Raw genomic sequence first — 26,443 nt, forward strand, 5'->3', positions numbered from 1 at the left:
TTCCTTTCATGTATTGTCTAAGCACCCAGCCTTGTTATATGGCATTACTCCAACTGAGAAACCATCCTTCCCCCACTTATGTTCTTTCTTGTAATTGACGACTCCTTTAGGCCTTGCCTCACATGCTGTCTCATTTCAAAGGTCTTATTGGGACACCTTCCCTAGCATCTCCCTCCACGCTCCTATTCTTTATACCCTTAATGAGACTTTTCATAATTTATAATTTGTAACATATATTTGTACAAATACCTGTTTTTTTCCCTATCTTTCATCATAATACATGAGGTCCATGAAGATATAGGTTAAATCTTTTCTCATCTTTGACTCTTACTGTCTTTCATACCATCAATATAAGGGTTATTCAGTAGGTAGCCTTGTTATAAACATGAAATAATAACCGAGGAGATGCAAAAAAATAGAATAGTTTTAACTCAAGTGGTTGATAAACTTAAAAATAGATTTAAGACTGAATATGCTTATTTCTGAAGTTGCTTCTTATATATTGAACGGATCCATAGATATCCCAGCAGAACCATTAAAAAGATATTATAGGAAATTGAATAAATATTATAGGAAATTGAATAAATACAAAAAAGTATAAAATCAATAGCTTTTCTTGGTAGGAACAAAAAATAGAATACAAAATGATAAAACTATCATAATAAAAAATGTTATTTTGGATAATAAGTTTTTCACTGTTACTGCTTTCTACTTCTTCAACATAGAACAGCTATGTTTATTATCACACTTGTAATGTTATTTATCTTTAGTGAAGTTAAAAAGGAACATTTTAAAATTATGTTTAAATTCATATCTCTATCAAATGTAGAGACAACTTAGAAGAGATCAGTGGTTTTCACAATAAAGCATTTGTCTGTCTTCCCTGGGTGGCACTTTCAATTCCTTCCTAGACCCTTAGGTGTCAGTTGGAATACTTTTAGGTGGTATTTTAACCTTTTTTTAAATTCTGAAAGAGAACCCAGACATAAATGATGGTATAAACTATCACTATAAATCTCAACAACTGGTTAGGAGAAAGGTGTTTGTAACTTTGACCAAGTGATTGAATAGCTTATGGGCCCTGCTTCTTGAGTATAAGCTGGTGATGGTCTTGTCAGCCTTGCTCACTGCTGTAGTTCAAACTCTGACTGTGCATGTTGATACTTACAAACATTTTATTACATAATGGGTCAAATGAATAGTTGATAAAATTTTGATGTACTTGGAAGACAGACTATTATTCACAAGTACAAATCAGGGTTATCTTTACTATTAAGAAACAAAATAGCTGTTAAGCTATTCTTAAATGGGCAAATAGAGTATAAAATTTAACATATATGCATGTGTAGAGGCACACACAGGTACACACTGTGTGTGTTAATAGGCTAGAAATATATGCATAGCTATATAATTATATATGATAGGATTTGAAAGGATGACTTTTAATAATTTGAATATTCCTGTTTAAAAATTCAGGTTTCTATCAGAAAACTTTTAAAGAAAGAAAGAAAAGCTAAAGTCTTTAAATAGTCTCTTGAATTTGCCATGAGAGGGTTATTGGCATACACCTTTGAAAGAAACCTGGAGATGAAACCCTTGACCCACTCAAAAAGCCAGTGTACATTTGGCAGCTAGGATGTGTGACCACATAAAACAGTCAGCGCAAGATAAAGTTCAGAGCCTTCAATGCAGTAGTTTTGTCTTCTGCTTTGTGAGGAATGGAGCCTGGCCTTGCTATTGCTATTGAGTTTTGGACATCAACCATTTGTGAGCTTCAAGCCATTAGTGCAAAATTTTTTAAAGATGAGAGTTATTTGGAATAAGGGTCATATGGCAGGTCCAGATTTTTGCAGCATGTATTTGAAGCCAGGCAGTCTTTGGTTTAAACCCTGTCTTCATCACATTGATCTGTGACCTTAGGACACAATTAATCTTTGCACAAGACATCACTTGATTCAACTATAAAATTGGTGAAATTAACATGCTTACTATTTCACAAAATAATGCATATACAATTACTGGTATATATAGTGTTTTCGTGTATTTTTTTAAAATAAATATTTTAAATAAGAGTAAAGGACTATATACTTGTTGAAGCCTGGGTTACTGTAAAACAGTCATAAAGAGATACAGTCTTTGGGAGGAGGTGCTAGTTTGGAGAGAACGATAACATAACTGAAGGGAGATGATAATATGTGAGACATAAGACTAAACCTTGGTTTTCTTGAAGATTCCAGTAATGGCTGAATGATTTCTAAGTTTCCTTTTATCATCATTGTTTCATGATTCTTTATGATGCCCTTTAGCAGGGAAAGAAAATGTAATGCTGTAAATACTGTGGTCTAATGAAAACTTAAATATTGGGGTAGACAAGGAAGGCAGCATTGGGAATTCCAGAGGGAAAATGTATTGTAGTTTTCCCCTAGATGGAGTCATGTAGAGTGAGCATAGTTCTAAAAGCAGTCAGTTGGCATATTTCTTTTATATCAAAAACAAAGAATATATTTAAAGGCAGCATTCCCAGAGCCTCTGACGTCCCAGGCTTTGACCAGTGCTGTATCCAAATCCTGCCTTCAATTCACTCATGGTCGCCAGAGAGACATGAAAACAGCAAGCAAGGCTGACTTACTAGTGCAGTAATGGAGAAGGTTCATTGCTGGTTGGACAGGAGAGACCATGATTACTTTGGACAAGGGACAAGGACAGCTCAATTTTGAAGGGATACCTCTCCACACTGATAGGGACTTTCTGGAAAGGGAAAGCAGCCTGTTCAGTGTCCCAAGATGTGATCATCCATTAGAAGTCATTCTGAAATGTGTCAAATGTAAAGTTTATTTATACAACTGAAATTTGTTATGGTTACAGATGAAGTTTAAGTAGTAAAACAAAGCTGGAGAGATAGGCAAGTGTGTATCATAAACTTTAATCTTACATACTCTTACTCAGGATTTGGAATTTATCCCTTTATTTCCACATAAAGGGAAAGCATTGAAAGGATTGAGTCAACAAGAGTAGTATTAGACAATGGGATAGATGGAGTGTCAGAAGTATATTGTCATACAGATTTATGTGTACATAGAGATTACACAAAGGCATGAAAAACCACTCCCAATTACAGTGCTATTGAAGATGACATTTATTTGAAGAAAGCATGAAACAAACTTACAGTATTATAATTTATGTCATATTCTATACTATGGTACATTTTAAATTAAACAGTGCTTTATTTAATGAGATACACAATAGCACTGCCATAAAATAAAATACTTAAAAAAATAAAGCCAAACTTATATAGAAGTTCAGATCATGTAGAGCATTACAGATATTGATTTGAATGTTTTACAAGCAGATGTCAATACCAGACCATTTCAGCAACATAAGTCACTGCTGTTTAGAAATAAAAACACTTGTGCTCCTTCCAAGGAGCACTATTTCTTAAGTGCATCTTGTAGTTGGTCGTCAGACCCATCTTCTTCAGACTTTAGGACACCGACTTATTTTTTCCTTTAAAGAACTTTGTCATCTGATGTTCTCATTGTGTGGGATCATTTTTAGGTGACATTTCCCCATTTTTCTGCTTAAGTAATGCATCTACCATCTTGGCTGGTTCCTAGATTTCGTATCCTCTTTACCCTTGCTCATCAATGTCTTCCCTCATCTGGAGCAACCTTGTTCCCCATTTGTATCCAGATCCTGCTTTCCTTTAAGACTTTTATGTTCTACAGGTATAATGATCTACTGCCTTTTTCATGCCCCATTTACACCAGTTAGTTCTTGTGAGATGCTATATATATTTTAAAACAGCATATTGTAAAAGTCACTCAATAAGCAGTTTGAGCCTCAGATAAATATTTTCTGGCAGTCCACCAAACATTTTCCTAGAAAACCGAAGAAAGGAAAATTTTCAGAAACGAACATAGAATGAGGAGAAACCAAGAGATAATTATAGTAGTGCTTCAGTTGTGTAAATGAATAGGAAGTGATGGAATGGAGGTGAATGAGTTAGCCTAGTAGGAGTGTGAATGAGTAGAAGGTGCCATGTTTCTTTCTGACTTTTCAATTTTTAGTTATGTTTACATTAGATCTTTAGAATCTAACAGATTGTGAACAAATGAAACACATATCTGATGAGTTAAAGCTACTGTATATAAATATCTGTGCCCATTGACCAAAGCTTAGTTCATGTTGTGTTAAGGACTTGGTGGTTGTGTCAACACATCTACCTGGGGACCCATATTAATGGTTGCTTGAAAAAACACAACAGCATCTAAGTAGAGGAAAATTTTAAAACATCAGAACTAATAAGAAAATAAATGGCTGCTTTAGTGGTAAATTTGCAGAATGTGGAAATTGTTGCTAAATTGTCAAATCAAAGAATAATGTTAATTGACACTGTATAGATGTTGTCCTGTGTGTAACTCTTCATGTTGGTGGAAATAAGTCAAATTATAAACTGCAGTCCATGAAACATCTCAATAGTTAAACTCATTTTGAAAAATCTAAAGAGGGTAATCTAGAAGAAAATGCTTATATAGTTTGCATTACTCTAGATAATGTGTAGTATCATACAAATTCACATAATCTTTTCTTCATGTCTACAACTGATAGGACAATGTCTAAGTGATTGTGAGTTTTACCTAATTGTAGATTGTCTAACACAGGGGCGCGATCCAGAAAGGTTTATATGGATTTGTGTTTCTCCATTGTATGTAAAATCACAGTGCAAATAAAACGATCTATTTTGTTAGTGGGAAAAGTGATCCTTTTATGGGAATACAATAAACCTGAAGATTCTGCTTTAATAAATGTCAATATCTTGAAAGATTCCAACCCTGCTTCCGCACTTCTTGTGCTGGAGGATGGTCTTCTGGTCTCAGATAGAAAAGCCTTCCCTGAAGAAGGAACACTGAACACACGGTGCTAAATGTGCCCCAGAGTGACGAGCGTCTGCACAATGTGGTCAGACAGCAAATATGTGTTCAATGAATGAGTCACAATTTAGAATTTTGCCAACATTTTTTCCCAAACGGTCTTCTCATTTTAAAAATTATAGATAAAATCCTAACATCAGATAATTTGATGTTATAAAAGGGTTTCCAAATCCTAGCCTAAAAATAATTTATTTCATACTTTAGTATGTTAATATGGGAATATAGCAATGAATAACATTTGATTCTCTGGACACTCTGAGCTCTTTCAATCCATACTCAAATATTGAGATATTTGTGTTATGTTTATTGTTACTAAAACAATAAAAATTATTGGGAACATTTAGAGCAGTTACCCATTTTCAGATCCTTTGATAAGAGCTTTGCATATTCTTTTGAAAAATGAATCTTCCAACTGACCATATGATGCTGTTGTAAAGATAAAGGTGCTGTAACCTTCTCATAGTTCATGGCTAATATTTGGTTAGGAACCCAAGTAATCTTAATCTAGATTCTGTTCTTGGAATGATTAAAACATGCAATTAAATTGTGTATGGATTACTGTTATAAATCTAACCATACTTATAACCTGTTGAAAAAAAATGTATCACAGTAAATATATTTGATTTAGGGAAACTGAGCATGTTTACCTGAGGTGTATAAGTATCTAATACTCAGACAATAATTGTTAGTAATTATAATAACTATTACTATTTTAATCATCAGCCAACTATTAGTTCTATTAGTAGCCTGAAATATTGATGAACCTCAGAATCACAATAATATATAAGATAAATGTAACATTTTCTCTTAGTTCCCCAATCTGAATCATTTATCCTCAATCTATGTGTAGATGAGCTACCTTTTTAATGATCATTATTTAAATTTTAAAATATTTGATACTCTTTTTTTTTTCCCTCCACATCAAATTACAGTAGGCTCCAGAGAACACTTTTTGGATTACATGTTAGTACTTTAAAATTCAAGTTAGATTCACATTTGAAAGAATTAAAAAGTATATGAAAAATGAAAGAACTAAAAAATAAAAGTATATGAAAATAAAGGAACTCATTAAAATCACACAAAAATGACCCAAACTATACAGACTTATATATTTTTTATCTTTTAATTTATTATCATTTTTCATTTTTAAACAATATTTGCTTCCCCCCCACCCCTTCAGGTATAGTCCCCACCAGGTTTCTTTCACCATGCACCATCACCTCAGTCCCCTGTGCTCCTCCCTCCCTCCCTCCAATCCCTCTCCTTCCTCCTCCCGTGCAGTATGTCTCTGATTTGTAATTGTCTGGTTTTGCTTTGTTGTGTTTTGTACTGTTACTATTTTTTACTCTAATGTCTTATTTGGTTCCCCTATATTCCTCCTATAAGCGAAACCATCCGATATTTTTCTTTTTCCTTCTGACTTATTTCACTGCGCATAATTCCTTCTAGTTCCATCCACATTGCTGCAAATGGCATGAGTTTATCTTTTTTTGATTGCTGAATAATATTCCATTGTGTGTATATGCCACATCTTCTTGATCCAGTCAGCTATTTTTGGGCATTTGGATTGTTTCCAAGTTTTTCCTATTGTAAATAGTGCTGCAATAAACATAGGTACAGGTGTTCTTTTGAATCAATGTTTTTGTGTCCTTTGGGTAGATCCCTAGGTGTACAATTGCTGGGTCTTATGGTAGCTTTATTTTTAGTAGACTGAGGAACCTCCAAACAGCTTTCCATAGCGGTTGGACTAGTTTGCACTCCCACCAGCAATGTAGGAGAATTCCTTTTTCACCACATCCTTGCCAACATTTGTTGTTGCTTGTTTTTTTGATATGTGCCATTCTTACTGGTGTAAGGTGGTATCTCAATGTGGTTTTGATTTGCATTTCCCTGATGATAAGGGATGTTGAACATTTTTTCAAATGCCTGTTGGCCATTTGCATTTCCTCTTTGGAGAAAGGTCTTTTAAGTTCTTCTGCCTATTTCTTGACTGGATTGTTTATTTTGTTTTTTGTTGAGTCTTTTGAGTTCTTTGTATGTCTTTGTGATCAGTCCCTTATCAGTTGACTGGAGTGCAAAGATTTTTTTTCCCAATGAGTGGGGTATCTCTCTGTTTTGGTTAATGTCTCTTTTGCTGTGCAGAAGCTTTTCAGTTTGATGTAATCCCAGGTGTTTATCTTTTCCTTGACTTTCTTTGCTTTGGGTGATGAGTCTTTAAAGATGTTATTGGGATGTATGTCTTGTAGTGTTTTACCTATATTTTCTTCTATATATTTTATGGTTTCAGGCCTTTTGTCCAGTTCTTTTATCCATTTTGAGTTGATTTTTATGCATGGTGAAAGGTAGTGGTCTAGTTTCATTTTTTTGCATGTGGTGGGCCAGTTTTCCCAGCACCATTTATTGAACAAACTGTCCATGTTCCATTGTATATTCTTTGTTCTTTTTTCAAAGATCACTTGTCCATATAAATGTGGTTTTGTTTCTGGTGTCTCTGTTCGGTTCCATTGGTCTGTATGTCTGTTTTTGTTCCAGTACCAAACTGTCTTAATTTTTATGACTATTTAGTATAGCTTGAAGTTTGGAGGGGTGATCATGTTATATTTTAAGAGAACTATTAATTAATGTACATCTTTTTCTGCATTACCCCATCCCAAGCTGATATATGCATGTGTTTTGTGTGCCTGTGTGTGTGTGTAAGAAAGAGAGAGAGAGAGAGAGAGAGAGAGAGAAGAGGGAGGGAGAGAGAAAGCGAGAAGAGAAGCAGTGGTAGAATTGATATTTAGTACTTGAGAATTTTATTAGGTACAAGCACAGTAGAATTCAGTTGATGGGGGCTTTTAGATTTATTCTTAGTTCTTATGTAGTGAAAGTTTTATACAAAATAAGATAAGGTAGCATATGCACAGTCACTTGGTCTTTTTACAGAAGTTATACTTTAATAATTAAAAATATATTTCTAAGCAAACATAATTTTTAACTGTGAGTTTGTTTTTTTTTAATCACTTTGGAAGAAGTGATTAATCACTATAAAAAAGTGATTATGTAATTACTATGCTAGTTATATGTAGATCAAATGAAAATTAACTATATGCAGTTTTCATATGTTTAAAATAGAATGGAGAACTTTGATATTAGCAGATTGAGTATGAATTATGCAGCTTCTAATGGGTTCTCTCTTCAAAAATATTAAAGAGGTTGGGCCTCCCCTGGTGGCGCAGCGGTTGAGCGCTGGGCTGTGAGGCTGCCCGCAGCCTCTGCAGCGCCGGTTCATTCCCCAGCAGCCAGTGAGGGTCCCACACACACATAAAAAAAAATATATATATATATATTAAAGAAGTAACAGAATAGTCAAATGTATATATATTAATTACAGTTAACTAAAATAATAAAAAGTGAACAAATCAAGTCACATGTTTTTCTATGTGAAATATTTTCCTAGTTATAATGCAAATCTAAATTTTTTGAAAGGAAGAAAAGAACTTGACAGCTTCAATATATTAAAAGGCTTAGCTTGAATATGTTAAAAGGATACCTATTTGTTACAAGTTCTTTTTGTTGATTATAATCTTATCTGACATTTTTATCCCTCTGTCCACAATTGGTTAATTCTTAAAACATGGCATTGTATGAAATGAAACTTGTTTATATAAGTGGTACATCACTCTTTCTGTAATTCATTCTTCAAACATTTTTAAAAGGTTTTGTAGACATTTTAAACAGTATTTTATACCATAATTTCAGTATTAGACCTCCTACCTTTGCTATGATACGATACTTGAACCTTTTTTTTTTTTTTTTTTTTGCAAATAATGGTTGTCAAAAAGTTGAACTGTGTGCTATATGCAATTAAAAATTGTCTTGCTCTTCTGTACATGTTGAACATGTAAGTGACCCCATGGGTCTCCCAAAGTGAGCCTTTAACATTCCAGAATTTTTACTATGCATCTGTTGCTGGCTTCTAGCCTCCCACCCACACAGGCTAAGACTAACTAAATGAAGCTTATGCTAGTGCAAAAAGTACATAAAGATGAAGTAATAAAATGGGAAGACAGTAATCTTCTTAATAGGGTTGCTAAAACAGCTTCACTGCAAGACTGTGTGCACATATGTGAAAGAAAACAGAGTTTATATGAGTAGAAGAACTTAGAAAGTAATTTATTCAAATGGTTTTTCTTATCTTTTTAATGTTATGTATTCCAGATGGGATTTATACAGCTCAATGAGGACTTCATGTTTATTGAACCACTCAATGATACAGTGGCCATTACAGGTCATCCACACCGTGTATATAGGCAGAAAAGGTCCGTGGAGGAAAAAGCCAAAGAGGAATCACATCCTCACAGTGCTTCCTGTGGTGTCATTTCAGGTAATGCTTTCTCCTGCAAGGAATTCACCAAATATGCAATGGAAGATGAATTGTTTTAAAAAGTCTTTCTTCCTTTACCTTCTCTCTCCATTCAGCTTTCCTTTTTTTAATATGGAATCTCTGATTAGTATCAAACATATCTATTTAGACTTTCTTTTAGTTTTTTATGAAGCACTGTATTTTAATATAGAAAAGAGAAAACTTGAAAGGACCTCACCAGAGATTAATATGTAACATGCTCTATATCCTCTTGAATTATGGGGTGTTCCTCATGGGATAATATTCACCTTACTGGAATAGAAATGAGACGGAGAGATTCCAGATAGCCTGAAACTGAATACTCTGGACTCATGGCCTTATTTTAGTCTATCTCTATGAGAACATCATAGATAGCTCCATACTTTCACCAGAAGAATCTTGTACTTCTTTTTTTTTAATTGAGCCCAATAAAAATTATCTTGGAGATTAAAATTAACAGAGGAATAGTAAGAAGAGTAAAGATTTATGCCTTTAGATTTTATTTGTAGTGTTAGAAGACCTTATATTTGAAAGTATTATATCTTGTCTGCCAGTTCTGCCCAGGAGTGAAATGGGGGTGACTGTTTGTACACTTCTGGACCTGTGGCATTTGCCACATCTGTAAGGAAAGGGAATGGCTTCTGTTCCATAAAAGGAACTGAAAGTCCTAACCTGCATTCAGAAAAAATCTTACTAGATTCTCTAGGAAAAAAATTTAGACATTTAATCCAGACCTCTTAGTGAATATTTATTGAGGGGAGAAATATTTCCTGTTAGCATCTGAAGAAATATGAATATATTGAAGAGTTCTTAATGTAACACTTTGAAATTTGGTGCAGATTTAAAATTAGGTGTTATGCAATGGAATATTGTTCAGCAATCATTAAAGATAAACTTGCCATTTGCAGCTTCATGGTTGGGGCTGGAAAGGATTATGCTAAATGAAATAAGCCAGAAGGAAAAAGAAAAAATACCGGATGGCTTCACTTATAAAAGGAATATAGGGGAACCAAATAAGGGATCAGGAAATAATAATAATAAACAAAATTAGCAGCAACTGTAAATCAGAGATATTCTGCAAGGGAGGGGGAGGAAGAGGGATCAAAGTGGGAGGGAAGAGCACAAGGGACTATGATGATGATTCACGGGTGAATTGGTGGTTGGAAGTTGATGGGGACTATACTTGAGAGGAGAAAGCAAACATTGTACAAAAATGAACAATGATACACACACACACACACACATATATATAAATACTAATCAATAAAATTAGGTGTTACTATTGTTAGTGCCAATATATTAATTCTAAAATTGGATGATGTTTGAGGCTGGTTTTGATATATATAAATCCTGACAATAAGTAACATTTGCAAGTCCATAGGACATTCGTGTCATCAGTTGTCTAGGGTGTTCAGATACAGAAAGAATTATAATGTTTTTGTTTATAATATATTTATCTCTAACTTGTGATTTCTGTATTCTTTTGGGAAAGTTCATGGTATCAGCCTCTGTGACAATTATCTTCAAAAGTGGCTTAAGGGGAACAGCACATGCCACGTTCTTCAATGTACCCATCAAGGCCATTTAAATAGATGCATCTCTCTTTTCTTAGAGTTGTAGACACTAAGGAGATAAAAACAGCTGATGAAAGTCAAAGCATTATGAACAAGCAAAAGAAAAATGCTTATATTGTGAAACAGTGACAGCAGCAAGAACAGCTTGGGTCTAGTCCCTTTAAGGAGATTGCCCTGTGTGAGCTATGCTGGCAATCTGCACTATGAAGCTTTTGAATAGTAAGTTCCAGCTGTTGTAACTACTCATGTACGTGGATGACACAAAGCAGGCTTTGTAAGCCATTGTGCATGGAGGAAATGTTTCTAGGAAATTCTTATTTTTAATAGGTTTATAAAGCATAAATACATGGTTCATATTTGGCATAAATACATGGTTTATATTTGGCAAACATTCTTCACAAAGTTTCTAATTATGTTTTTTTTTTTCATGTGTGACTGTTATATATTAATGTTGACCTATTTGGATCAAACACTTGCATGCAAGGAGGGCTGAGCTGTCATCAACTGAATAAATTATTGAGCTTACCTATTTTCAGATGCTTTTTAAGGGTCTAGAATTTTTAAGTTATTAGTTGTGAATTGTAATACTCATTTCTTCCTACTGATAACAAATTGTAGCTCCTCCCTTTTCACTTGAGGCTGGTGTACTAACGTTCTGAACATATGTTGCAATTTGGATAATCCATATTATAATCCAGATAGTACTTGCCTTTACATAAAGAAATCATGGTGTTTACTTGTATCCAACTTGGTTTTAGCATTATTCCCCTTTGTATTCTGAATGCCTGATGTGTATGCTGTCTACATGTATTGATTGTATGATATGTTTTTCATACTTTAAGATGACTTTGTTGTGTTCTTAAAAAAAAGATAACATAAAGGAGAAGAAAACACTTGAGTTTCAGAGTCAGGGGTCCCCACATTCAAGGCATAGCTTTAGTGTCACTGAGTTAGTTATTTTTCAATCCCCTCAAATTTTTGAACATTGACTATTTTATTTGCAACTAAGCACAACTTATCATCTTACAAGGATGCAGCTAAATAGCACAGCTTTATTCTCAAGAGGTAAACGGTGTATAGTTGTAGATAAAATGGTAAATGAGCAATTGTTCTATAGTCTTACAAGAATAGGACAGACTCAACTTCTAAAGCTTTAATGTTGGGAGGCTGTTAGCCTGAGAGAGCAAGTAGAACTTATCCAGACTACAGGGAAAAGAGAGAACAGAGTGGGCTAGTTAAGAATGTGAACTTCGGGGTCACACTGCCTGTGTTCACGTTCCTGTGCTACCACTTTCAGGCTGTGTAACCTTGAAAAGCTTACCTTTCAGAATACTCAAAATGGGGATGGGGATGGGCATGCCTGTTGCGAGAATTAAATGAGATTAGTGTGAAAATGAAAAACATACCTGAAATTTTTAACTTATGTTGTCAGACAGAAAGAGCATTTCAGGCAGAAGGAACATACACAGAGGTATAATGCTGGAGAAAGCATTGACTAGGTGAACTGGAGCCAGATTTCAGCAATATGGGCATGAGAGTAAACCCTTTAACTTTAAAGATAGTCATGGGGTAGATAATGACAAACTTGTGTGCCCTGGTCAGGACTATCTAGAAAATATGGTCTTGGAAGACCACATTCTCAAGGCAAGTGACATTATCAGTAAATATTCCTTCACATTTTAGTATAAACTATGACTATGTCTAGGACTCAGTGTGAACAAGAAATAGATTTATGGACTTGAAGAAAACTGATCTATTAAGGATTTGAGAAGCACTGGACATCATCTCTATTCTTAGAGCTAATGTAACCAGACGACCACTGAAATAGTTTCCATATGCCATCCATCATCACTGTGGAGATTATTGTCACTATGTGGAGGGTATTATGGAGAGTACACATTGAGTGTTCGTGAATACATTTTAAAATTCCTCTAACTGAAATGGTGTGGTATCAACTATGTTGTTTATACACGTTGGTGAAAAATAGTCCGAAGATTTAGGAAATAAAGAATGAGCTCAGCATAGTTGACGCAGACAATGAGGACATCAAAGGCAGTGACTTCATAAAAAGATTATTTCAATATGCATGATTTTCACACTCAATGGCTAACTTGTTTGATGTGATATACCATAAAGTTGAGATTGTTAAGAAAACTTAATAGTTTCAAGTAGACTATTTAAATGTAACATGCAAATTAGGACACAGCACACTGATCTCTTGGAGTCAACACAGCTGTCACTAGGTTGGATGTTAATGGAAACAAACTTTTCTATTTTTCTCTTAGATGACCTGTCTACCACTTGTGGTGCAGTTAAAAAGCTCCTCATTTTATAATTATCCCCTTCATTTCTATTTGAGCTCCCCTTTTATTTTCTTTTTCTCCTCTGTGAGCACTCCTCCCATATGTGCACCCCCTTAAATGCAGGCATTTCCCAGGAGTTCCTACTTTATATTTTGCACTCCACATGATTCACATGATTTCTGGGGTGATACAATCCAGATCCATGGGTTGAACCTCACTTATGCAGTGATTACTTCCAAACTCTATCTCTATTTCAACCTGTCTCCTGACTGCCAGATATTTAGTAACTTCTATTCAGATGTCTCTCTGGCACCTCATACTGAATAAATCTAAAGCTAATTCCTCCTAAATTATAATGTTGATATCCCCTATTATCTACCTAGGCACTTGTAAGAAGTAAGAACTACACTTCCAAATCAAAACAAAAACAGAAACAAGAAAGTAATTGTAATCACCTTTTTGTTTCTGTAAGTTATTAAGTGTACTCGTAATAATGTTTTGTTTCTAATATTGTGCCTGTCATCTCATCATCCTCTGTTCCTACCATGTCATAATTTTTTTTAAAAGATTTATTTATTTATACAAGCACTGGGTACAGTCAGAAGCACAGGAGGGTGAGAGAATTCACCAGAGCCAGAACGGGGAACAGAACAGGCAGACTGATGAAGTACACTGCTGAGGGGAGCAGCGGGCACAGCAGGAGAGGTCTGCGCACCATGTGGTATCCTCGCTGGTGGCCAGGGATGGAACCAGTGCTGCAGAGACTGCGGGCAGCTTTGCAGCCCAGCGTTCAACTGCTGCACCATTGGGGAGGCCCCCATGGCATGATTTTAACACAGAAGATCATGCCCATCTAGGCTACTAGGAGATATATATCTGTATCATTAGCTCCTTATATGTTTCTCCATATAACTATATATAAAGTTATATAGATATGTGTGTATATATGGAGATATATATGCCCTAATATCTCCATATATATGTCTGTGTATAGGTTTCCTATGCACATATATAAATAATTTCCCATAATCAGTTAATAGGTGTTGACTTAGCCCAGATCAATCTTTCATATACTTTTAGGAATGTTCCCTACTAGATACTAAGTTTATATAATGATATGCTAACATTTAATTGTAGGTAAGACTGAGTACAATTAGACTATTACATTCCTAATTGTCCTAGATCTCAGAATGTTGATAAACCCAATATCTATTTTTTTTTTAATGCATACAAGACCTGTGGTGTAGGCCAGAGGTGTTGTGGGAGGAGGGGGTTGAGAGGACTCACCAGAAACAGAGTGGGGAACAGAATAGGTGGATCTACTGAAATACACTGCTGAGGGGAGCAACGGGTGAGACAGGAGAGGTCTGCTGCACCATGTGGGCCACCATGTGGGCCACCATGTGGCCGGGGATCGAACTTGTGCTGCAGTGGTTACCCATATCTTCATAATGCTGAGACTTAACCCCTTGCACCATCAGGGAAGCCCCCACTATCTATTTTTGTTCTGCATCAAGGTCTTTGATGTTGACTGCCGGTACTAAATTTGGATCCATGAATTTTAACCAGTGATTCCTTTCCAGGTGGCTATTGTTGTTTTTATCCTTCTGTTCTGCCTTGTTTCATGTATAGTATGTTTATTTTTCATTAAAAAAGGGATCTTGGCATTTATTTCTATAATACTGTGGTTAACTTAGTTAATAGACTTTCTTGATATTTGCGTAATACTCTGTTGGTTGAATAGATTTTTGCTCTGAGTCTCTGATAGAAAAAGCAAAGTGTTACAAATTATGGAAATATCAGAGACCAGTAAAGTTTCCTGTAGTGGTGGGGGCATCAATTTCATGTTAGATCTGAGAGCTGATTCACTTTAGCCTAGAAGTCAATAACAGAAGGAAACCAGTAGTTCAAGAATTCAAAGATAAATTGATCCTGGCACAGAGAAAAGACATTAGAGGAAAGAAGGTAGAGTATTAAGTAATATATATATATACTTTTAAAGATTTATTTATTTATGCATACAAGAGCTGGGGTATATGATAGAGATGCGGGGCTGGGGGTGAGAGGACTCACCAGAGACAGAGGGGGGAACAGAACAGGCAGACTGAAATACACTGCTGAGGGGAGCAGCAGGCGAGACAGGAGAGGTCTGCTTCACCATGTGGGTTTCTTTCTGGCTGGCCAGGGATCGAACTTGTGCTGCAGAGGCTGCGGATTGCCTCATAGTGCAGTGCTTAACCCCTTGCACCACCAGGGAAGCTGGTAAGTAAAATATATTTAAGCGAATTTGCAAGCAAAGCAAAACAAGACCAGTGACAAGACTTAAGGAATTTATCAGTAACCAAGATGGACTAAAACTATGGTAATATTCATCTCCAAATTCAAAACAAAATTACAGGCATCTAGGGAATGACTAATTGAACACGCATTTATCTCCATGGGATTCCAATAAACACAGTTACTTCCGGGAATGAACTAAAATTATAGTGAAGAAATGTAAATGATGTCAGCTCACAAGTACAAAAAGTAGGGAAAGGAGATGATAGTGATTTAGTGATAGCAACAGAATTTTGGTAAATAGTAAGGAGACATATAGACTATATTTAATTTAGCAATAGATTGTGGACATAGTTGTGCAACTATAGAAATTTATTATAACTAATTGCCTTGTATACTTAAGTAGTTTCCCATTATGGCATGTAAATTACACCTCAGTAAAGCTGTTAAAGCTGTAAATTCCTTATTGAAATGCCGCATGTGTACAGGAAGTTGCACAAATGTTCAAATGCTGAATTTTCTCAAATGAATATAGACTTGTAGAATAGACTGCCAGTGCACTGGTGGTGGGTGTGGTATGGTAACATACATGAAAGGGTATGATCCTATGCCTCTAAATCATACACACATTTTAAACCAATCTTATCTCAAAAAAAATAAGGATACAAATAACATAAATAAATAGAAAATATCAACACCATAGCTATTCACCTTGTGGCTATTCCCAGGCATTCATTTCTCAAAACCCCAAGATATTTTTTATGCTGACTTGTAACATCTTGACTTCCCAGTTTTTCTTGTTTCTATAAATGGAATATTCTCATCATTGGTTTCTTTAGCTCAGCATTATGTTTGTGAGATTCATCCATATTTTTGCATGTTGAGGTAGTTGACTCGTTTTCATTGCTATATAGCTTTCTATTGTATGGATATGCCATCATTTCTCTAACCATTCTATTTGTGATGATTATTTGAACTATATAGAATAGTGTGCATGGGATTTGTATGCATTTCTGATGAGTATGCATTTTAGATCATTGGGTATGCAAATGTTGAACTGTAGTAGATACTACTAACAAGTTTTTCAAAGTGTTTATCCTAATTTAAACCCTTGGCATGCATGTGTGTGGGTCTTCCAATTATCTCCACATTCCTGTCAATACTTGATGTAAACATGTCTTTCTTTTGGTCACTCTAGGAATTTTAATTTAACTTATTGCAGTTTCAATTTGCATTTCCCCTAATACTGATGAGCTTGAGCACCTTCTCATGTGCTAATTAGCCAACTTCCTTTTTAGAAGAATTGACTATGCAAGTCCTTTGCCAATTTATCTTTAGGATATCTGTCATTGATTTAGAGTAACTTTTTTTTTGCATATAAAATCTTTTTAAAAAGTTTTTTTGAGAACATTGGTCTTTAATATTATGTAAGTTTTAAGTGTACAGCATTATAAATTGACAACTTCTTGATGATTGATACACTACATCATGACTATTTCTTTTATAGAGAAGTATTGTAAATATCTTCTCCCACTTGGTGGCATGCTTTTCATTATAATAGTGGCATATTTTAATAAACAGACATATTTTATGTAGTTAAATTTATAACTACAATTATTTGTGGATACTGCTTTTATATGGTCCTGTTTGAGGAATCTTTATTACCCTAAGGTCATAACTTCTGTACGATCCTAGTAAGAGTCAGAACTAAATCCTTTGTAACCCTTGCATAATATTTAAGTAATTAGGGTATCTACCTGAAATTAGGCTGCATGAAGCGATCACTTGAGGCACTTCTTATAACAAGTGGTTTGCAAAAGAATATCATGGTATCTTTTATTTATTTAGTTACTTTATTTTTGTGTTTCTCTGTGCTAGAAATTTTTACTAATGTAATCTTATTATAAGCCATCAATACTCTAGAATGTATGTTATTATTACCCATTTTATAGATGAGGACACTGAGGCTGACTGGATGATACTAGTTTCCTGTTAGCAGTGTTAATAAATCGTGGAAGTTTAGTCTGTCTAATTTCAAAATTATACTCCAAAATCAAATGCCCCTTTTGAGCTGGTGTGTGCAGGAAACTTAGAGATTAAAATTTTCTGTTTACTTTCATAAGATGGAGGTACTATTCAAAATTCATTTCTCTATTTCAGATAAAGGAAGAACTAGATCTAAAAAAATAACAGAAAGTGGAAGAGGGAAACGATATTCATACAAATTACCTCAAGAATACAACATAGAGACTGTAGTGGTCGCAGAGCCAGCAATGGTTTCCTATCATGGAGCAGACGCGGCCAGGAGATTCATTCTAACCATCTTAAATATGGTAGGCAAACTTTAAAGTGCGCTTGGGATTTTTTCAAGAAAACTCTAAGGAAGAAATGTGTGAGTATAATGAAGTTCTTTAAAAATTAACTCATTACTGTTCTATCTATTATTGACATCATAAAGAAAAAAAAAACAAAATTTAGTTATACCTAAATGATACCTATTAAAAGAGATATCAAAATAGGAGTTCATACCTTCTAGTAAAGAAGCACCCTATTATTTTGATATGGCAAAACTTTATTTTTTCTTCTCTCTTTTTTGTCGCCTTTTCTTTTTTATCAAAGGCCATTTGTTGAAATTAGCAAAAACGTTATAATATTGTTTTATATGCATGGCCTCCTCAAAAGTATTACAGATTATGATGTGGAACAAAAACAGGTTAGTAATCTATTGAATTTTTTATATAGCTATGTAAAATTGGATGTCAGAGACATTTGTTGATAAATAATAGTTAATAGCTACCTTATTAACCAACTGAATCACATGTAGCTAATTTTGGTTGACAGTTTCTAGATGCAGTAGTCTCCATATCTAGCATCTTATGCTAACTTCCTACCAATTAACCCTTGACTCAAGTGAATACCCTGTCAGGCATACCTCTTTCAAGGTAGAATTAGCTGTAGTAGGAGGTAGATCTTAAGGTGGGGCAAATAATTTTTGCTATCATTTGACTGTTTTTGCAGTGGAAAACTTTTCTTACACATCTGTCTTGTCTATATATTCCCGAGTAGTAAGCCCTCTAAAAGTTTGGGTTCAGTGTGCCAGTTTTATATTTTTCTATTACAAATTTAATAAATGCTACATAATACAAAAGGGCAAGGTACCACATAAAACATTCACCTCTCTTTCCAATATTGCTATACCCACACTCACATTCCACTAAGCAGCAATGGCCTGTAGCCTGTCTTCATGGGCAGTGTGAAAGAAGGGAGCTTTGAAAATCCTGTTCCTGGGCAGAAGCCTTGGAAGAGAATAAGGACACTAAGTGAATTAGGAAGTAACATAAAGCAGGCTGTCTTCAGGACTGTTTCCCAAAAGAAGGGAAGAAACTGGCACTTTTTGGTCTTAATGAAAAAATCTAGGATTTAGTAACTAAGATTCTTTCCTGCAGTATTGAGAAAAGCCCAACCTTCCCTCTACACCCCACTGAAATACCTAGACTATCAAGGTTGCACTAAGTAATCTCAGAATTTAGGTCTAAATTGTTTGACATCTGAAGTGAATTAGCTATGTTTTTATTGCTTATTAAGTTAATATTTAAAAAAGACTTTTTAATATATGAGATTTCTCAATTAAATTGAGACTTCTCTCATATCTGGGTTATAAAGAAAATCAAAATGCCTTTCAGTTTTATTTTAGGATTTTTATTTCCATTTGTTTTTAGGTTTTTAACCTTTTTCAACACAAGAGTCTTGGTGTGCATGTCAATCTTCGTGTGATAAAGCTTATTCTGCTCCATGAAACTCCAGTAAGAAAGTCTTGAGTTTTTTATTCAATTAAGTGGGTGAGAGGTAGTGTTCAAGTATTTTTAAGTAAGAGAATGTTAGAGACATACTTTTTTTATTGACTTTCATTCCAGAAATATCCACTGAGTCACTTAAAGTATACATAAAACTGGCCTTTGGTTTTGGTTAATACCTCAATTTTATTCCAAAACCAAAATGTTCTTAGTTTCCAAGGATCCAAAAAACAAACCTCAACTTTCCAAAATGTAATTTTTAAATGTAGCTTTTATGGGTTTTATTTTTTTTTTATTTAAGCATGTGCTTTTAAAACTTTTTCTTATCTATAATTCATTTTAAATGAAGAACGTTCTGTGGCATCATTTTAGTATGCTTCTAACTAGCACTTTGGAAAACTTTTATTCTTTAATTATAGAAAGAGTGAGTTATTTAAGTATAAAGATTCCACCCTTCTCTTTTTTGTACAAAACAAATTTTGTAATGATTGTAACTTCGCAAAGTTGAGAGACTTTTAACTCTGGCTATAATAATCTTGACTGTCTTTCAGTTCTGATTAATGTTATGTTTAGCAGTCTGCCTTGATAACTTAAGAAGTCCCCCTGAGTTTTAATTTTTTGAATATCTGAGAATAATTTAAGTCGAAATGTAATCTCTTCTTGTGCAGGCTGATCTATATATTGGGCACCATGGAGAGAAAATGCTGGAGAGTTTTTGTAAGTGGCAACATGAAGAATTTGGCAAAAAAAATGATATCCATTTAGAGATGTCCACAAACTGGGGAGAAGACCTGACATCTGTGGATGCAGCTATACTTATAACAAGGTAAAATGTCCAAAGCCAATTAAATGGCATTCCTTATACCAGAGCCTTCTGGTAATCCTATTAAGGCCTATTCCAGATTTTGTGTGGCAAAAATCTTTTGGCATTGGTGATGGTAGTCATCTCCCTGAATTTATAATAACTAATCTCTGAACAGTCACATTTTAAATGCTATCTTGACAAAACATTTGGTGATTTAATTAAAAAAATAAAAAACTTGACCATAAATTTTTGAAGATACAACCATGGGTGATGCGTGAAAACTTACTACATGAAGAAAATAAGTTACAGTGAAATCTCTAATTTTGAGCAGCATCATGGAATTCTGTTACTCATAAGCTTTTGTAATATAGCATTAAGTATAACTATAAGTAGGTTAAATAATGAACCACAGTAAACTCTGTATGAGTACTCTATATTAGTATATTACTCTTAAACTGATCTTTTTTTTAATAATAAATTTTATTTTTATATATTCCCCATACAGTTGCAACCCCCCCATTCTGACCCCAATCCCATCCATCCTGCCCCCCACCCCCCAAAAAGTGTCTCTGGTTCATAGTTTTTTGTTGATTTTGATTTTCACTTTCTTATAGTTATTCATTTTCCTGGTCCCTTATTTAAGTTTTCTAGATTCCTGCTATGAGTGAGACCATCCGGTATTTTTCTTTTTCTTTTTGGCTTATTTCACTGAGCATGATCCCTTCCAGCGCCATCCATGTTGCTGCAAATTGCATGTATTTATCTTTTTTGAATGCTGAGTAATATTCCCTGGTATATATGTAGCACATCTTCTTGATCCAGTCATCTATTTTTGGGCATTTGGTCTGTTTCCAAAGCTTAGCTATTGTAAACAGTGCTGCTATAAACATAGGTGTGCAGGTGCTCTTTGGAATTGATGTTTCTGTGTCCTTTGGGTAAATACCTAGAAGTGGAATTGCTGGATCCTATGGAAGCTCTATGTTTAGTAGGTCAAGAAATCTCCACACAGCTCTCCATAGTGGTTGGACCAGTTTGCACTCCCACCAACAGTGCAGGAGAGTTCCTTTTTCTCCACAACCTCGCCAACATTTGTTGTTGCTAGTTTTTTTAATATGTGCCATTCTCACTGGTGTAAGATAGCATCTCATGGTGGTTTTGATTTGCATTTCCCTGATTACAAGTGATGTTGAACATTTTTTCATATGCCTGTTGGCCATTTGCATTTCCTCTTCAGAGAAGTTTCTTTTTAGCTCTTCTGCCCATTTTTTGACTGGATTATTTTCTTTGTTGTTGTTGAGTCTCATCAGCTCTTTGCAGATTTTTGTGATCAGTCCTTTATCATTAGTGTTGGGTGCAAAAATGTTCTCCCAGTCAGTGGGGTTTCTCTTTGTTTTTGTTATTCTCTCTTTTGCTGTGCAGAAGCTCTTTAATTTGATGTAGTCCCAGCTGTTTATCTTTGCCTTCACTATCACTGCTTTGGGTGATGTATCTGTAAAGATGTCTTTGATGTGCAAATCATGTAGTGTTTCGCCTATATTTCCTTCTATATATTTTATGGCTTCAGGTCTTATGTCTAGTTCTTTAATCCATTTTGAGTTGATTTTTGTGTATGGAGTGAGGTAGGGTCAAGCTTCATTCTTTTGCATGTAGCAACCCAGTTTTCACAGCACCATTTATTGAACAAACTTTCTTTGCTCCAATGCATAGTCTTTGCTCCTTTGTCAAAGATTAGTTGACCATAAATCTGTGGGTTTATTTCTGGATTTTCTATTCGATTCCATGGGTCTGTATGTCTGTTCTTGTTCCAATACCATGCAGTTTTGATGATTATGGCTTTGTAGTATAGTTTGAAGTCTGGGAGTGTGATGCCTCCATTCCCTTCTTTCTTTTTCAGGAGAGCTTTGGCAATTCGGGGTTTTTTGTGATTCCATATGAATTTCATCAATAATTGTTCTATTTCTTTGAAGAATGACATTGAAATTTTGATTGGAATAGCATTGAATCTGTATATTGCTTTTGGTGGGATGGCCATTTTAATAATGTTTATTCTTCCAATCCATGAGCAGGGGATGTCTTTCCATTTCTTTGTGTCTTCTTCTATTTCTTTTAATAGTGTTTTATAGTTTTCTTTGTATAGGTCCTTTACCTCTTTTGTTAGATTTATTCCCAAATATTTGATTTTTTTTTGTTTCAATAATAAAAGGGATGATTTTTTTGATTTCTTCTTCTTCAGATTTATTGTTTGTGTATAGGAAGGCTACTGACTTTTGTGTGTTGATTTTGTATCCTGCCACTTTACTGAACTGATTGATGAGTTGAATTAGTTTTTCTGTGGAGTTTTTGGGGTTCTCTATGTATATTATCATATCATCTGCAAATAGTGATAGTTTGACTTCTTCTTTTCCTATTTGGATTCCTTGGATGTCTTTCTCTTGTCTTATTGCTCTGGCTAGGACTTCCAGTATTATATTGAAAAGCAGTGGTGAGAGTGGGCATCCTTGTCTTGTTCCAGATCTTATTGGAATTGCTTTCAGCTTTTCACCATTGAGAATGATACTGGCTGTTGGCTTGTCATAGATGGCCTTTATGATGTTGGGGTACGTCTCTTGTATCCCAAGAATTTCAAGGGCTTTTATCATGAATGGGTGTTGTACTTTGTCGAAAGCTTTCTCAGCATCTATTGATATTATCATATGGTTTTTATATTTATTTTTGTTGATGTGTTGGATAACATTGATTGATTTTCAGATGTTAAACCATCCTTATGTCCCTGGAATGAATCCTACTTGGTCGTGGTGAATTATCTTATGGATACATTGTTGAATTCTGATAGCTAAAATTTTGTTGAGGATTTTTTGCATCAGTGTTCATTAGGGAGATTGGCCTGTAGTTTTCCTTTTTTGTGTTGTCCTTAATCGGTTTTGGTATTAGTGTAATGTTGGCTTCATAGAACGTGTTTGGTATTGTCTCTTCCTTCTCAATTTTTGGAAAGAGTTTGTGAAGGATAGGTACCAATTCATCTCTGAATGTTTGGTAGAATTCGTTTGTAAATCCATCAGGTTCTGGGCTTTTGTTTTTGGGGAGGTTTTTTTTTTTTTTTTTTTTTTTTTTAAGATTTATTTTATTTATTTATACAAGCACTGGGTACAGTCAGAAGCGCGGGAGGGTGAAAGAATTCACCAGAGCCAGAGCGGGGAGCAGAGCAGGCAGAAGGACCGAAGTACACTGCTGAGGGGAGCAGCGGGCGGCAGGAGAGGTCTGCGCGCCATGTGGGACCCTCCTCAGGTGGCCAGGGAGCAGCCGGGGATCGAACCGGCGCTGCAGAGGCAGCGAGCAGCTTCGCAACCCAGCGTTCAACCGCTGCGCCACCGGGGAGGCCCATTTGGGGAGGTTTTTGATTACCATTTCAATATCGCTGCTTGTAATTGGTATGTTTAGGTATTCTATTTCTTCTTTATCTAGCTTTGGGTGATTGTAGAGTTTTAGGAATTTGTCCATCTCCTCTAGATTGTTGAACTTGTTTCCATACAACTCTTCATAGTAGTTACCGATTATTCTTTTTATTTCTGCTGTGTCCGTTGTGATTTCTCCTCTTTCATTTCTGATCCTGTTTATTTGTGCTTTCTCCCTTTTTTCCTTTGTGAGCCTGGCTAGGGGTTTGTCTATTTTATTGATTTTTTTCGAAGAAACAGCTCTTGGTTTCATTAATCTTTTGGATTGTTTTTTTAGTTTCAATTTCATTTATTTCTGCTTTGGTTTTTTTTATTTCTTTTCTTCTACTGGTTTTGGGGTTTTTTGTTGTTCTTTTTCTAGATCTTTGAGCTTGGAGATTAGGTTGTTTCTTTGAGTTCTTTCTTGTTTCTTGATGTGAGCTTCTATTGCTATATATTTTCCTCTTATTACTGCTTTTGCTGCGTCCCATACATTTAGGATATTGGTGTCCTCCTTGTCATTCAATTCAAAGAATTTTTTAATTTCCTCTTTGATCTCCTCATTAGTCCAAGGTCTTCCAGTAGTGTGGTTTTTAGTCTCCATGAGGTAGGAAAGTTCCTTGCCTTCTTTTTATGGTTTATTTCTAGCTTGATGCCTTCATGGTTTGAAAAGATGGTTGGTATGATTTCAAACTTGGTGTATCTGTTGATGTTTGTCTTGTGCCCCAGTATGTGATCGATCCTGGAGAATGATCCGTGTGCGCTTGAGAAAAATGAGTACTCCGTTTTTTGGGGGTTTAGTGTTCTATAGATGTCTGTTAAGCCCAAATGCTCTAGGTCCTTATTTAGAGCTTTAGTTTCTTTACTTATTTTTTGTCTTGTTGATCTATCCATTGTTGATAGTGGTGTGTTGAAGTCTCCCACTACGTATGTGTTTTCTCTGATGTCTGTTTTCAGAGAGGACAACAGTTGTCTGATATATTTTGGTGCTCCTTCGTTTGGTGAGTATATGTTAATGAGTGTTATTTCTTCTTGAAGTATTGTCCCTTTGATCATAATGTAGTGACCGTTGGGATCCCTTTTTATTTTTTTGAGTTTGAAATCTGTTTTATCTGATATAAGTATAGCTGTTCCTGATTTCTTTTTTGGTCCATTTGCTTGTAGGATTGTTTTCCATCCTTTAACTTTGAGTCTATTTTTATCTTTTGTAGCTAAATGTGTTTCCTGGAGACAGCAAAAGGTTGGGTTTTGTTTCTTAATCCAGGCTGCAACTCTGTGTCTTTTTATTGAAGAATTTAGTCCATTTACATTTAGGGTTAATATTGATATGTTAGCATCTGTATTTGCCATTGTGTTTGTCTTTCCTTTGATTTTATTTATTCTTTTAATATCTTTTTTTTTTCCTTGCCTTCTTTCGTTGTTATTCGTCCCTCTGAGGTTCTGGCTTTAGGATTCCTTGTAGTATTTTTTGGAGTGGGGATTTAGTCGTAATGAAGTTCCATAGTTTCTGTTTGTCTGGGAAGGTCCTTATTCTTTCTTCATAGAGGAAGGAAAGCTTTGTGGGATAGAGTATTCTTGGTTGACATCTGTTTTCTTGGAGTCGTTTGACTATGTCCTTCCACTCTCTCCTTGCCCGTAGTGTTTCTTCAGAGAAGTCTGATGTCAGCCTGATTGGTTTTCCTTTGAATGTTATTTGTTTCTTCCCTCTTGTAAGCTTTATTATTTTTTCCTTGTCCTGGATTCTTGGGAGCTTCACTATTATGTGTCTTGCTGTATTTTTCCTTTCGTCATGGAAGTTTGTTATTCTTCTTGCTTCTTGTATATCAATTTTCAGCTCCTTCTTCACATTTGGAAAGTTCTCTTCAATCATCTCCTGGAATATTTTCTCTGTTCCTACATCTCTCTCCTCTCCTTCTGGTATTCCTATAACTCTTATATTTCCTTTCCTCATGGTGTCCTATAGTTCCCGAAGTCTTTCTTCATTCTTTTTCCTTCGTACTTCTCTTTCCTTTTCCGTTTTGGTTCTTTTATTTCTGTGTCTTCAAGAGAACTTATTCGTTCTTCCATTTCATCTATTCTGCTTTCATTGCTTTTCCCATAATTCTTTAGTTCTTCCATTAATTCTTTGATCTCCTGCATTTCTTTTACTTCCCTCTTTAGGGACTCAATTTCATTCTTCTGATCGTTGATTATTTTTCCCTTATCATTGTTTTCCTTTATGAGTTCTGTCATTTTTTTAATCATGGCAATTTTAAATTCTCTTTCTGGAAGGCTCAGAAGTTCTTCCAAGTTACTGTCGTTGCAATCTGGGGGCTCGTTTTCTTTTTGTGGTGTGCTTCTTCCCTGAGGAGTTGCTATGTTGCGTGTGGTTCTTCTACTCCCTACTGTCTGTTTTCTAATTTGCCGTATGCGTTGGGACACTGTGTTGCTGGAACTGGCCAGAATCTTGGGTGAGCTTCTCTGCTCCCCTCTGGCTCCTCCGGGAGCCATCTGTCTGTTTCAAGCAGTCTTTAGTGAAGAAAGGTCCCTGTTCTAAAATGCCGATGTGGGGACACACTCCCCTGTGCTCCTGGTCTGCCCCGGCAGTGGGTTCCCTCTCCCCCTCTGGGCTTGGACTGCAGGCCAGAGGTGTTCTGGTGTGGGCGAACTTCCCTGGCTCACCTCTGGCTCCTGAGGGAGCCTTCTGCAGGCAGTCTTTACTGAAGAAATGTCCCTGTTCTAAAATGGCGATGCGGGACACACTCCCTGCATGTCCAGTCTCAGGCACACTCTTCTGTGCGCCTGGTGTGCCCCGGCTTTGTGTACTCGCTCCCCCTGTGGGCTCAGACTACTGGTCGGCAGGGGCCCGGCGTGGGCTAACTTCCCAGCTGGCCACTGGCTCCTCCAGGAGCCTCTGCTGGTTTCAAGTCGCTAGGTGGCGCCAGAGATCTCTCCTAGAGCCCTT

At 35.6% G+C, this 26,443-nt stretch overlaps 1 protein-coding gene across 1 annotated transcript in view; it reads left to right on the forward strand.

The window, feature by feature from the left end:
- ADAMTS19 (ADAM metallopeptidase with thrombospondin type 1 motif 19) overlaps window positions 1–26,443 on the forward strand; it is a gene marked incomplete at its 3' end in the record, with an annotated part of 230,285 nt that overhangs the window by 41,967 nt on the left and 161,875 nt on the right. The window contains exons 3-6 of the mRNA XM_084252833.1: window positions 9,132–9,297; window positions 17,630–17,802; window positions 19,189–19,272; window positions 19,932–20,089. Of these exons, the coding sequence (XP_084108959.1) occupies window positions 9,132–9,297; window positions 17,630–17,802; window positions 19,189–19,272; window positions 19,932–20,089 (581 nt within the window). The remainder of the gene's footprint in view (window positions 1–9,131; window positions 9,298–17,629; window positions 17,803–19,188; window positions 19,273–19,931; window positions 20,090–26,443) is intronic.

Source organism: Talpa europaea (genome assembly GCF_964194135.1).
Source record: "Talpa europaea genome assembly, chromosome: 13".
Taxonomy (NCBI): domain Eukaryota; kingdom Metazoa; phylum Chordata; class Mammalia; order Eulipotyphla; family Talpidae; genus Talpa; species Talpa europaea.